This window comes from Perca fluviatilis, chromosome 14, assembly GCF_010015445.1.
Source record: "Perca fluviatilis chromosome 14, GENO_Pfluv_1.0, whole genome shotgun sequence".
In the NCBI taxonomy this organism is placed as follows: Eukaryota; Metazoa; Chordata; class Actinopteri; order Perciformes; family Percidae; genus Perca; species Perca fluviatilis.
The window spans coordinates 8613773-8627138 of NC_053125.1; the positions used below are offsets into that span (position 1 = coordinate 8613773).

Genomic DNA, 13366 nt, shown 5'->3' on the forward strand with positions numbered 1-13366 from the left:
TCTATGTGAACACACTTCCACGTGTCAAACCCTGCATGCTGTACATTTTTAGTAGACTCCAATGTAGAATATTGAACAGTCATCGTCTATTTCTAGTTGTAAATGACCGGTAAGCCTTTCATTTGTTGCTAAATGGTCTCTTCCAACACCAGTGATTACTGACTTTGGGTTTGGACCATGGAAAAAGCCACTACCTGTGGATCAAACAGCAGAATGTCAGAGGAATAACATTTGAAATATGGGGTAAATGTTCTTGAATAACTTGAAAATTGTTCCCTCCAATGCTGTATGCCTATGTTTATGTGGCAAGTAGTTACCAGTAAGCAATGATAAGCAATTACGTAACGGTACCGTAGTATGTCCCCCAGGAGAAATCAGTCACAATATCTTTAAATGCTAGTAGACATGGGCCTCATTGTATATACACAGTATGTGATTTATGTTTCAATGATCAAGGTCAGGTTCAAGCATCATGTTGTCATTACTGTTGTTGTGGATGAGAACACCATTGCCAATGTGGGGGGGGGCCAATGAACTTGTGTTCACTGTTTCCAAATCTAATTGGCCAATCAAACACCGCCTTCTCTGTGAAGAGTGGAGAACGTACAGAGTTCAAGTCATTCCGCACAGCATTTGAAGCACGATGACACCTCCGAACTTTGCTTTGTATTTCACATGTCTGTTCGTGGCGAATATGGGTAAGTTGTTTTTCTATTGCCTGTGGTTTACTTTAAACTATAACCATATGTTTCCATGCATTCTGCAATACAGATCACAACAGCATTACATTTCAAATGAACTTGTGTATTTGCTTTGTCTCATTTTCTCTCGCTCAGCACTGACAACTTCCAAACCATCTTCATTACATTTTTACTCACCTAATGCTGGGGAAAGTGTGAATTTGTCATGCGTCTGTGACAATGATGCAATGGCAGTGATGTATCACTGGTATAAGCAAACTCTGGGACAGAAACCAAAGCTGATGTCTACATTCTATAGGCATAACGATATTGGAACCTTTCAAGATGAATTCAACAACAGTACACGCTTCTCACTGGCCAAAGTAAAGGATAAATATCACTTGAAGATTTCAGATCTGCAAATTTCAGACTCAGCGACTTACTACTGCGTTGGGAGCAACTTATATGACTTTGAATTTTGTGAGGGTACTACAGTCAGCGTAAAAGGTTCAGGTTTAAACGTCCCAGCTACGGTCCATCAGTCTTCATCTGAGAGCATCCAGCCAGGAGGCTCTGTGACTCTCAACTGTACAGTACACACTGGGACCTGTGATGGAGAACACAGTGTTTACTGGTTCAAGAACTCTGAAGAATCTCAGCCAGGACTCATTTACACCCATGGAGGCAGGACTGATCAGTGTGAGAGGAAACCCAACACACAAACACACACCTGTGTCTACAACCTGCCGATGAAGAGTCTGAATCTTTCTCATGAGACTTACTACTGTGCGGTTGCCTCATGTGGACACATTCTGTTTGGACACAGGACCAAGCTGGACTTAGAAGGTAAGGAACTTTCTATTTTTTTTTTTTTTTTTTTTTTTTTTTTTTTTTTTTTTTTTTTTTTTTTTTTTTTTTTTTTTTTTTTTTTTTTTTTTTTTAATTTTTTTTTAAAAAAAAAAATTAAAAAAAATGCAAGCAAGGTTATCTATTTTAAAAAATGCACACCTATCCTATAGTCAACTTTGAGAAGACATCTAAAAGCTCTAATATCTCCTGGTGTCCGTCTCTCTACAGATGAGGTGGACTCTCCTGTCTGGGTTTATTTATTGAGTGCAGCTTTAGCATTCACCACCATCCTGAGTGTTTTGCTGGCTTTCTCAGTGTACAAGGTGAACAAAAGAAGCTGCCAATGTACAGGTAACTGTTACTCTTTAAATCTGACTGCAAGTATTGGAGTGCATATTTCATTTAAATAACATGGCTTTCATTTTGTGTATCACAACCAGAATGTAATGTCACATTTTCAGCGACTTCTACTCCCAACATAGCGGTAAGTATCATTTTCTATCCATTCATGACACCTGCCGTGTTTCACACATCCCTCTTGGGCTGTATCTTTAATAATAGTGATGAACCATTTTATATTTTGTCACCAGTTACGCGAAGACGCAGACAACCTTCATTACGCTGCTTTAAGGGATCACAGCGGCAACACATCAAGAAGACAGAGGGACAGCACCATGACTGAATGCGTGTACTCCAGTGTAAAGCAGTAGAGCTGGACACGTGTCTGTACTTTGTTTCTGTGTACCAAGACATTTGACAAAAGGGTCATTTGAATTTTCCCGAAACTTTAAAGCTTATGATTTCAGCAAATTAAATAATTATAAAGCCTTGCCTTGAAAAAGCTCAGCTCTTCCACTGAAAAAAATGAAAATAAAACACTTGTCTTCTGACTGCCGGAGAGATTCACTGATTTCCACTGTCATACCACTTGTTGCACAACTTGAAAGAACTACACTCACACCTCTGCTGTGCTGCTTGGCTTAGCTACTCTGAGACTTTCCATTATTCTAACCAGCCCTGCACCTTTGACATCACATGTCCAGTACATACAGAAGGCCAAAGTTACCACAGAACATTCTTTGTAGGTTGTTGTTTTTTTCGTACATGCTGCCACAAACCCCAGAGATGTAAGAAGCTCTCTGCAGGTAACGGTAAAGAGAGATGTCAGGCGTCTGTGCGGTTTCAGGCAGGATGTCTTTACATCAGTACTTCTCAGTTCGCACCTACAGTATAGACTAAGGTGTGTTTGCTCCACTAGTGCAGTGCCCCGGCCGATTGCTTGGCCTCCTGTATTGCTGCTTGCAGCTTTCTCCAGAGCCACTGTACCCTGAAATAACTCACACAAGGCGCTCATAGCACGTAATATGCAACTCACCTACTCAGATCCTTTACTTATGTAAAAAGTACTAATACCACACTGTAAAAAATACTTTGATACAAGTAAAAGTCCTGCATTGAAAATGTTACTTAAGTAAAAGTATGCGAGTATCATCAGGAAAATGTACCTAAAGTACTCAATGCAGAAAAATCCTCCCAATTTAGAAACTGGAAACAATCCAAACTGTTCTGTGTTTAATCAGCTAATTATTTCAGCTGGACTTGTAGGCTGTTATATTGTTGGGTAGTTTAATTCATAAGATTTTATAAACTACATGTGTTTTGTGTGCAAAATCCTAATTTGTAAAGTAACTAAAGCTGTCAGGTTAATGTAGTGGAGTCAAAAGTACAATATTTATCTCTGAAATGTAGCGCAGTAGAAGTAGAAAGTGGTTTGAAAAGAAAAGTTGAGTAAAGTACCTCAACATTTGTACTTAAGTACAGTATTTGAGTCAATGCACTGTACTACTAATGACTTACTTTGTACTTGTACTTTAGAAGAGAACATTTTACTACTATGTAAGTTTACCTGGCAGAGAAATGTTACTGGTTACATTGATTTACAGATTTTACTCAGAAAATATTACATTTTCAAATATGATGCATTATTATTTATGAAACTATCTAGCATTCTATTAGACTTGAAAGCTTCACCTTGAACAGCCTTTAAGTAAATGTCCTTAAACATTTAAATCACCGTTGAGGGAAGGAAGAAAAGTCGTAATACAACTTAAATATGTAATCGGCACCTCTCCCTGCAGCTTAAAGCTGCAAGCTTCTTGTGCCATCACTTAGTTTCATTCATATTTATTAATATTCAACGCTGTCCAAACTGCTCCAAATTCCAAACAACAAGTTCCTTTGGGTACCCAGCAATATACCCTCCAAGTATAAAGTAGATTGGATGAACGGTGGACACACACACACACACACACACACACACACACACACACACACACACACACACACACACACACACACACACACACACACACAAAAAACACACACACACACCCTTTGCTTTCCAGCGGTTTCATAGACGCATACTTAAACAATTTATGCAATATGAAAATACTCTATAATAGTTAGAACACAAGCCCTGCTCCATAATGTGATCATGTTGTCTCCTGCCCTGACATAATATAACATGATGGAAATGTTCAGAAAATAACGCAGTTCAGATTAGGTCAGTCCAAAAAGGAAAACATCAGGTTGAGGAGCAGTGTAAACACAGATGGAATTTGGCCGAGGGTAGAACATGAGGGCTAATGCACATTAACAGAAGAGGCAGTAGAATATGAGAAGCCAAGAAAGTTGCAAGAGATGAGACTTATCTTGACTTGGGTAGGTCCAACCGAATCAAGGAAGTCCACGATCCCATCTGGAGATTTCATCCAAACCCGCTTCAAAGGATCAGCACACTTCCAGCACCACATTGTTGCCCAGGAAAAGTCTGATAAATCCAGCCGGTTCTTGGAATATCTGCCACTCCATTTATAAACTATGTCATTGTTTTTCCTTTTCTTCTTCTTTTTTTCAGAAAAAATATCCAAAACTGGATTCAACTTTTAGTGATTTCATTCTTTTGCCACTCTCATTCCTCTGTCTGTTCTCCTCCATGCTTCCCCCAGCTCACAGGTGTGTCTCATTAATCACTTTCCCCACCTTCATTTCCTGTTAAGGTTGAAAAGGGCTATTTCGTACTTTTTCTTTCTCCCCTTTCTACTACAGCCGTCCTACGCCACGCGTGCTGGGTCACATTTTATTTAAGCAACACCCAACTGTGACCCACAGTGTAATTTCAAACTTTGAGTCTATTTTCTTCTACTTTTATTGTCTTATGGCTCCTACACTGCCAATGTGCAGGTGACCCACACTCAAAACTGTGTCTGAATGCACCGTTTGCAACACTTACAGCTTGAAGCTGCTGCTGACACATTTAAACATTCTTTTTATTTCCCAATTCCTGACACACTTGTCACCTCTGCATTGTATATTTGGTTGTTTCGGTCACAAGGACCTTTCCCAAGATAAGACAGTGGTTTATTTATTGCCTTTAGTTGACAGTAGTGCAGACGTAGGCAGGAAACAAGGGCAGAGATGGATGTGACATGCAACAAAGGTCCCCGGCTTGAATCAAACTGTGGCTTGGTAACCATACAGCTACTAAAGGGCTCCAACTAGAGAGAGAATATCTGCTACATTTGATCTACGTTCTCCATCTTTGGACTGCAGGCCAGACCAGTAACACTTACAATTATCTCCAGTCCATGACAAAATAATAAGGAACATCACGATTACTGTAAGCAGCAGGGGGACCAGCTAGATGTCTGCACAGCAGGGGTGGAGCTAGAAGGGGGGCACCGCCCCCCCCACCTTAAATATGACTGATTATTGGTCCCCACTGTGCCACCCCAATTTTAAAAACAATTCTGGAATCGCCCTTGGTACACAGGTCCAATCAGTTTTAAGGAAGACTTGATCCAGGACCTGAGTCAGACTGGGACTAAATTATAGTCTACTAGTCTAGTCTTGTTTCACTACCACAGGTCTCAGGTCTGTGTGTAAAAATGTCTAATACCCGAATCGATCCAGGTATTAGACATATAACTTGGTATGTCATGATTACTGCTGGAGAAAATCAGAAGCCTAATGCTGCTGCCACAGTTGTTACAGTCATTATCCTCATGTCTATCCAGATCTGTAAAGATGTCTCACAGAGACAGACTTTTCAAGTAGACTGATGATGGACAGGTGCTTTTTTTTTAAAATAGATGTAGTATGAAAAGGATGTGGTTGTATAGTAACCTTCTGTTCTTCCTGTTTCAGGACATATGAGAAGAAAAGCAGCTGAACTTACTACAGCAACAGCACTGGGGCAAAGCAACTGTTTTCTCTTATTTAATATTATTGTATTTCCTAATTTTGTCACTTAAATTGTATGGATTACCTTTCCTCGTTTATGGATACGAATGGAGATAGATAGATACAGTAAACAGACAGATAGATTACATTTTGATTTTGAGCACAGCTAAAGATGACACTAAAATAAAAAAATATGAATGGTTACTGCTATATTGATGACATGAATCTAATGTCTAGTGGAGCTTTTACCGCTGCTTTGTGACCAACCTTATTTGATTTCCCAAGCAGCCAATCAGGTGAATGTAGATGAATCTATTGAACCAATCAGACAACAGTCAGCAGCGTATGTTCCTGCATGGTGAGAGTGTTGACACTGCTGGTACTTTGTCAGACCTGATGTGTGAAGGATGGGGATGCAAGCTGAGAAGATGACCGTGTGCCTTCTACATATTTCCCTGCTCTGGTCTGTGTGTAAGTAACTCAAATTCCACCTGTTGGGTCTTTTTCTAATGAGGATTTCCATACATCAAAGTGACTTGAGTTGCTTTTCTGTATCTTTCAGGTGAAGCACGGCTTGACGTCTCTCAGCCGGATACTTTCCAAGCAGTAGAGCTAGGACACACAGTTACTTTTACATGTAACATTAAAAGCGCTGCAAGAACCAGGGTGTGGTACACACTAAACACTGAGAGGAGACTTCAGCTGCTGGCCTCCACGGATACTTTATATAATCTGACAATATTTAAAGAGAAATCACACCGTTATGAAGTCCAATCGGACCACATCAGCAGTTTTCTGACTATCCCGAGGACAACGTGGCAAGACGTTGGCACATATTACTGTGGAGTGATGGACTTAAGAGACATTCAGTTTGGACAAGGAACGTTTTTGATGATAACAGGTATTTATTCTCCACAGTTTAAGATTAAAACATTTTTTGATAAGTTTAGCTGAATGCAGTGGTGGAATGTAACTCAGTACATTCACTGAAGTCCTTGTACTTTATTTGAGTCCTTCCTTTTCATGCCACTTTCTACTGCTACTCCACTACATTTCAGAGGGAAATAATGTACTTTTTACTCCACTACATTCATTTGAAAGCTTTAGTTACTTTACAAATTGAAACAGGAAGTTTTTCCGCCCCGCACAAAATGCTTACTGCGGGAATTGTTGAGTCTTTGTAAAATGATAGTGGTCTATACCTACTCTATCTGTAAAGTTTCTAAAATGTGAGGATTTTTCTGCATTGAGTACTTTTACTTTTAATACCTTAATAACATTTTCCTGATGTCACATAGTTTTACAACAGCAACATTTACATTAGTACTTTTACTTAAGTAAAGGATCTGAATACGTCTTCCACCACTGGCTGAATGTGAGCTAAATGGTTCTTTGATTTCTTCCCCAAGGTACGAACCCGATCAGTGACTCTGGCGTCCAGCAGCGGGAGTCTGAACCCGGTCCAGCCAGGAGACTCTGTGACTCTCAGCTGTTCTGTTCACACTGGCCGCGCGCAGCAGAACACATTAGTGTCGCGGGCGCTGAAAAATCTCTCATCACTCTGCTCCGCAAATGATCTACTACTCTGGAAATAAGAGCTGCCGGAGGACTGAGAGTGGAGAGACTAGCTGTGTGTACGAAGCTTCTCCTGAGGAACCTCAGCTCTGATGATGCTGGAACCTTCTACTGTGTCCTGACTTCATGTGGACAGACGCTGTTTGGAAACGGGACCAGGATTATTGTTCACAGTAAGACAGGAAGTAATAAAAAAATAATTAATTAATTTCAACACCCTACTATACATGTAGCTTTGTATTGGCAAAAGAAAATGTTAGGTCCATATTGAACAATGCTGTAAAACCCCAAATTAAGTCCAAAGCCAGCTAGATCTGAAAGGAAGAACGATTCCTTCAATTGATCGACAGAAATATAATGAGCAACTATTTTGATAATCGATTCATTGTTGGTCCTTTTCCAAGCAAACATACTAAACATTTGTCACCATTTCCTGATATTGTATAGATCAAATTAATTAAAAATCTCAGTACTCAGCAGAAAATAATTGCTACTGGCTGTCCTAAAGCTAATGTTTTCAAGTTTTAGTTTACGATGACTAGGTTCGAGAAATATTGTGGTTAGAAGTTGAAGAAAATGGAAGGTTTCAGTCCAAGAAAATCTTGCTCTTATGAATGTTGTCATTTAAGAAAGTAAGATTTGTGTTCATGTTTGCAGCCATTTATAGAGGCTATTATTGAATACTGTTAATTCTCATATGTTTCAAAGGAGACGTTGCCTTCACCGAAACAGTTGATCTGAGTCCAACTGTTATTGCACTGATGCTGTCAAACACCGTTCTTGGGATTGGGACACTTGTGCTTGTATGGACACTTTGCAAAAACCACAAGAAAGATCCCACAGGTATGAACAACTATGTATTCTATGAAATATCTAAAGCAAAAGCAGATATGTTCTGTTATATTCTGCAGTAGCAGTGACAGAAGTCATCTTTGTTTTAGCTGCATCCGGATCCAGGGATGGATCTCTTGAAGCCAATCAGGTAATCAATTTTTTCAATGCATTCTCATCAACGGGTTTGTATGATATTGTACAAAAAAATACAGTGACATCTGGCTGGTCACATGTCGACCGGTCACGACTGTTAAGTTAAGCAGTCTTACGGTTAAATTTAGCCGAGAAAAGGTTACTGGTAGTTGGATACGGGGTACCAGGAGATGACGGTTCTTGCAGGGGCCGTTGCAGTTGAGTTTAACTGACAAAAGGTGACTGTCCTGCAGCGACAACAAAAGGTGGCTGTTGTGTGACAACTAGTCTTTATCAAAGACGTTCCACTCCTGGGATTGATCTGGTGCCGCCCGAAATTCCGCCGGATGTCCCTAATCTTCCTCATTCTTTGTGCTGGCATTCTAAACCCCGGTGGATTTATGAGGACTATCGTTAACTGCTCCTCAGATCTCTGCAGGGTAAATACAGACAACTAGCTAGACTATCTGTCCAATCTGAGTTTTCTGTTGCAAAACAGCCTTCCGAGACTATTTTGCAGAGGCACCATGGCTCCGTCCGGTGCTTAGCACCGCCCAAGATGATTGTGATTGGTTTAAAGAAATGCCAATAAACCAGAGCACATTTTTCTCCCATCCCAAAATTCTGCTTGGACTAGCCAGACTAGCTCCTACACAGCGCTGTGAAGGGAGGTCTGGCAATTCAAGACTAGATGTGACAACAGTTAAGTTTCGACACCAAATGACTAGTTAAGATTAGATAAAAGATCGTGGTTTGGGTTTAAACATAAACACACGTATCCTGGGTGAAAGTCTTGGTTTCATCCCAGGACATAAACTGCGCTCCCCGGCTTGAAAGTGCTGTGTTTTATGACCGAACCGTCCACCCCGACCTCCTCTACGCGGAGAACGGCAGTCTTACACAGCAGCAGTTACTGTGGTACATACAGCAATAAATGCGTGTAATAAATACAATTTATAGGAAATTATTTTCCGTAGCTATACCTACAAATGGTTCATGAGAACAGCATGATTTCTTCTAGCTCAGTTTCTGGTTACAATTTCAGTTGTATGCCTTTAAAAGGTTCCAATGTGGTAAATACAGTATTTCTCAGTCACTGTTAAATGGCAACTTAATGCGGTCTAAGTCTCCTCTCCTAAATCTGAGTCCAAATGTTCAGAACTATTCAGAACACTGTCATTGTCTTTCAGCCTGGAGATGCAGTGATGTACGCAGCAGTGTGTTCTGCTCCCAGAGGCTCCTCCTGCAGAACAGCTCCAGTGGAATACAGTAGCGACGCCGTAGTTTATTCTCATGTGAAGTACTCTCAACAGGACTGACAGACTTGCAAGTAAAAGGAAAAACAGGAAGCATTACAACTGGACTTGTGATCTGGCAGGGATATATACAGTGAGGACCTGCATGGGACATTAAACAGGCAAGCCAAGCAGGCTGCATGGGAGATACGTATTCTCCCCCCCTGGTGAGAATACGTGAGAATCCATTGGGCTACAGTGCTGTCAATCTGACAATTATTATTTTTTAATTGGATCAGAGTATTGTCACTTGGCTAACTGTTCTGCCAATCTTCCCAGCCCTTGCCACATGACCAAATCATGTTTCCATGATGACCATCCAAAATTCTGATGGAACCAGCACTGGAATTGTTTTTTTTTTTTAAGTGGCAGACTGAGCCTATAGGAAATGTGTATTGTATTTGGATCATAGAAATAAAATGGATAGAAAGGCCATTGACCTTTTTCCTGTTAGTATACATTGTATATACAACAACATAATTGTTAACATGCGTCAGTAGGGCTGTAAACTGTGTCACAGCTCGCTGGGAGGAGAGCCGCCTGATGCAGCTCAGGATACGTTCTCGGAGTTGCAGGGTGTGAGGAGGGACAGTTAGAGCCAGCGGCAGTGGGTCAGCAGACCGCTAACGTTAGACCCAGCCTGCTGTTCAGCTCATTCTAATAATATATTTAATTTATATAGCGCTTTTCACAAACCTAACGTCGCTTTACAGGGCAGGTAGATAATAAAAACAATGCACAACAAAGCAAAGCAAAACAAAACAAGATTTAGGCACAGATGAAAAGGGAGGGGGCGTGGGGCTATGGATAGGCAGAGGTGAAGAGATTGGTCTTGAAGCTGGACTGGACGATGGTGAGGGACTCAGAGGTGCGGATCTCTAAGGAGAGGGAGTTCCAGAGCCTGGGAGCTGTCCTGGAGAAGGCTCTTTCCCCAAAACTGTGGAGGTTGGACTTGTGGATGCAGAGGAGACCGGCTGAGGTGGAGCTGAGGGACCGTGAGGGTTGGTACGGGGAGAGGTCAGTGAGGTGTGAGGGGGCCAGATGGTGGAGGGCTTTGTAGGTGAGGACCAGGATTTTGTAGGCTATCCGGTGGAAGATAGGAAGCCAGTGGAGTTGTTTTAGGACTGGAGTGACGTGGTACCAGGATTTGGAGTGGGTGATGAGGCGGGCGGCTGCGTTCTGGACCAGTTGGAGTCGGTTGATGTTGGTAGAACTGATGCCAAGGAGAAGTGAGTTGCAATAGTCCAGTCAGGAGGAGATGAAGGCGTGAGTGAGACTTTCAGCAGCAGGGGGTGTGAGAGAGGGTCTGATTTTGGTGATGTTGCGGAGGTGAAAGAAGGAGATTTTAATGACATGACGGATGTGGGGCTCAAGGGAGAGGGTGGAATCAAAGATCACACCAAGGTTGCGGGCCTGGGGAGATGGGGAGACAATGGTGCCATTGATGGAGTGGGGTTATTGATTTTGCTGAGTGTAGATTTGGAGCCTATAATGAGGAATTCTGTTTTATCGCTGTTGAGTTTGAGGAAATTGTGATGCATCCAGGTTTTAATAGCTGACAGACAGGAGTTGATGTGGGAGAGGGGAGGATTGTGGGTGGATTTGGTGCTGACGTATATCTTGGTGTCATCGGCGTAACACTGGAAGTCCAAGTTGAAATGGCGGAGTATCTGACCAGGGGGGAGGACGTAGATGATGAAGAGGAGGGAGCCGAGTACAGAGCCTTGGGGAGTCCATGTGGATGTTTAAGAGATGAGGCTAATGTGAGGAGTTCAGTCAAATCAGAGAGGATGGAGGGATTTGGTTTAGGTGGCCGGTAAATGAGGATGACAGTCATGGAGTTGGAGTTGGTGTTGCATTCTCTGTAACCGATGCAGCATAAAAGTACGGCGGAACCAGCAAGTCAGCCAGCCGACGTTAGTTGGCTAACGTTAGCTTGTTAACTCCTGCTTAACATTACCCCCTTGACACAGAAATAGTGTGGTCGTCAGTAATAGAAGAGAACTTTCTATACATATGTAGAGTTTGCTCATGTGCCTATTTAAGAGCCGGTGCTCTCTCTGTGTCTGTATGTTGGTGGTTTCAAGCAGGATGTCCTCATTCTGTTGCAAGGAACCCATGTAACTCCACCACTGAGACTTTCAGGGGATCACAGGAACCTATTTTTGTGATCAAACTGTGTGTTTAGAAGCAGAAGTTCATTGATGTCTTTCTGTGCGGGTAAACCGCACACAGCTCATGAGCAAAACAAATCACAGAAGTTATGTAGCGATGTGGTTAGAAAAACACAAACAAAGGTTATGGGTTGATCAGACAATACATTCAAAGTATTCTCACTGCTTTACCAGTTGGCTTTAATTATATCTCCACAAAAAATAGCTTTGTCAAAGTTTATGGTAACACTTTATAATAATGGTACATGAATTGTCATTAATTCACGTATGACTTCATGCATGAAAGGGCATGCATTAATTAATGTAGTACTTCATGAACTATCAGTAATACCAAAACTGGCAAGACATTTCTGGTCTTCAGACACTTACAGAAGTTAGTAAAAAGTATATTATATATATCCTACTTGGCTGAGCATTGTTCTTAGACATAACTCTTTAAGTGCCTTATGTTGTTGTGAATAAAGCAACTATAAAAATCTGCAGTATACTGTATTTTGTGTAAATGTAGTAACCTCAGTATCATTTTGCCAACCCACTCCTCCACTGCTTTAATTCTTAATACAATTAATTGTATGCCAACATTAATCATATGTTATTTTATCAATGTTAGAGATGGACCAGGTCAGCACTTTATTTGAAGGGCCACAAACATGATGAAGTAATGTAGTAGTAATGTTTAGTTAACAATAATTAGATTTTTTGTAGAATACATTTACACTCAAAAATCAATAAAATGTGTTAAACATTAAAAAAAACAGTACGGCCAAGATTTGAACTGCTTTTTGTTCAGAATTTTTTTTTCAGTTTTTCCTGGCAAAAATCAATAAAATATGTTAAACACAGAATACATTTACACTGATGACTGGTCAGTTTTTTTGAAGAACACATGAACATCATTAAAGTGATGGTTCGGAGTCATTCACCCTAGGGTCCTTTGCACCATGACCTCGAGCCAAACACCCCCCCAGAAGCTTTTTTCACCTGGGTCTAACATTGGACGAGTTAGCGTAGAGTAGCGTTATCAGCTGAATAGCTTAGCGCAGGGGCTAACGGACCCACGTTTGTATCTCTTAAATGACCCCACTAATAATGCCCGAAATGATACCAAAGGTCTACACTAGTATATATAGGTTATGCACTCATAAAACGATGGATTGGAAAGTTTGTAAGTACACCAGAAGTTTATGTAAATAACACTTGCCTGCTGGCTTCTGCTCTCTGCTGTTGTTGTTGCTGCTGTGAGACGAGTGCTTAGGGACATCTACAAATTACAACACGGAAAAGAGATGCAACAAAAATATTTTTTAATTTAACTTATTTTTTAAAGTAAGTGCTGTAATATAACTAGCAGGAGACAAGTAATAATTGAGGTAAGTTTGGAGACATTACCTTATTTAATCATTAAATTAATACATATTTTTATTGTATCTCTTTTCGGTGTAGTAATTTATAGACGGCCCTAAGCACTCGTCTAACTGCAGGTAGCAGCAGCAGCAGCAGCAGCAACAGCAACAGAGAGCAGAAGAGAGCAGGCAAGTGTTCATAAACTTCTGGTGTACTTACAAACTTTCCAATCCATCATTTT

General features: G+C 40.9%; 1 protein-coding gene and 1 pseudogene across 1 annotated transcript; both read left to right on the plus strand.

Moving 5' to 3' along the window:
- Positions 1-517: 517 nt before the first annotated feature.
- Positions 518-2419, plus strand: LOC120572401. The gene is made up of 5 exons (XM_039821705.1): positions 518-698; positions 837-1526; positions 1758-1880; positions 1970-2013; positions 2120-2419. Exons 1-5 carry the CDS (start codon positions 644-646, stop codon positions 2237-2239), a joined length of 1032 nt encoding a protein of 343 aa, XP_039677639.1. The 5' UTR covers positions 518-643; the 3' UTR covers positions 2240-2419.
- A 3655-nt stretch (positions 2420-6074) lies between these two features.
- On the plus strand, positions 6075-9880 carry LOC120572364 (annotated as a pseudogene).
- Positions 9881-13366: the final 3486 nt, after the last annotated feature.

Bases quoted from the DNA above. Each gene is read 5' to 3' on its own strand.
- LOC120572401 (XM_039821705.1), top strand. From the start codon at position 644: ATGACACCTCCGAACTTTGCTTTGTATTTCACATGTCTGTTCGTGGCG. The intron at 699-836 runs GTAAGTTGTTTT...TCTCTCGCTCAG, and splicing joins TCTGTTCGTGGCGAATATGG to CACTGACAACTTCCAAACCA. The intron at 2,014-2,119 runs GTAAGTATCATT...TTTTGTCACCAG, and splicing joins CTTCTACTCCCAACATAGCG to TTACGCGAAGACGCAGACAA.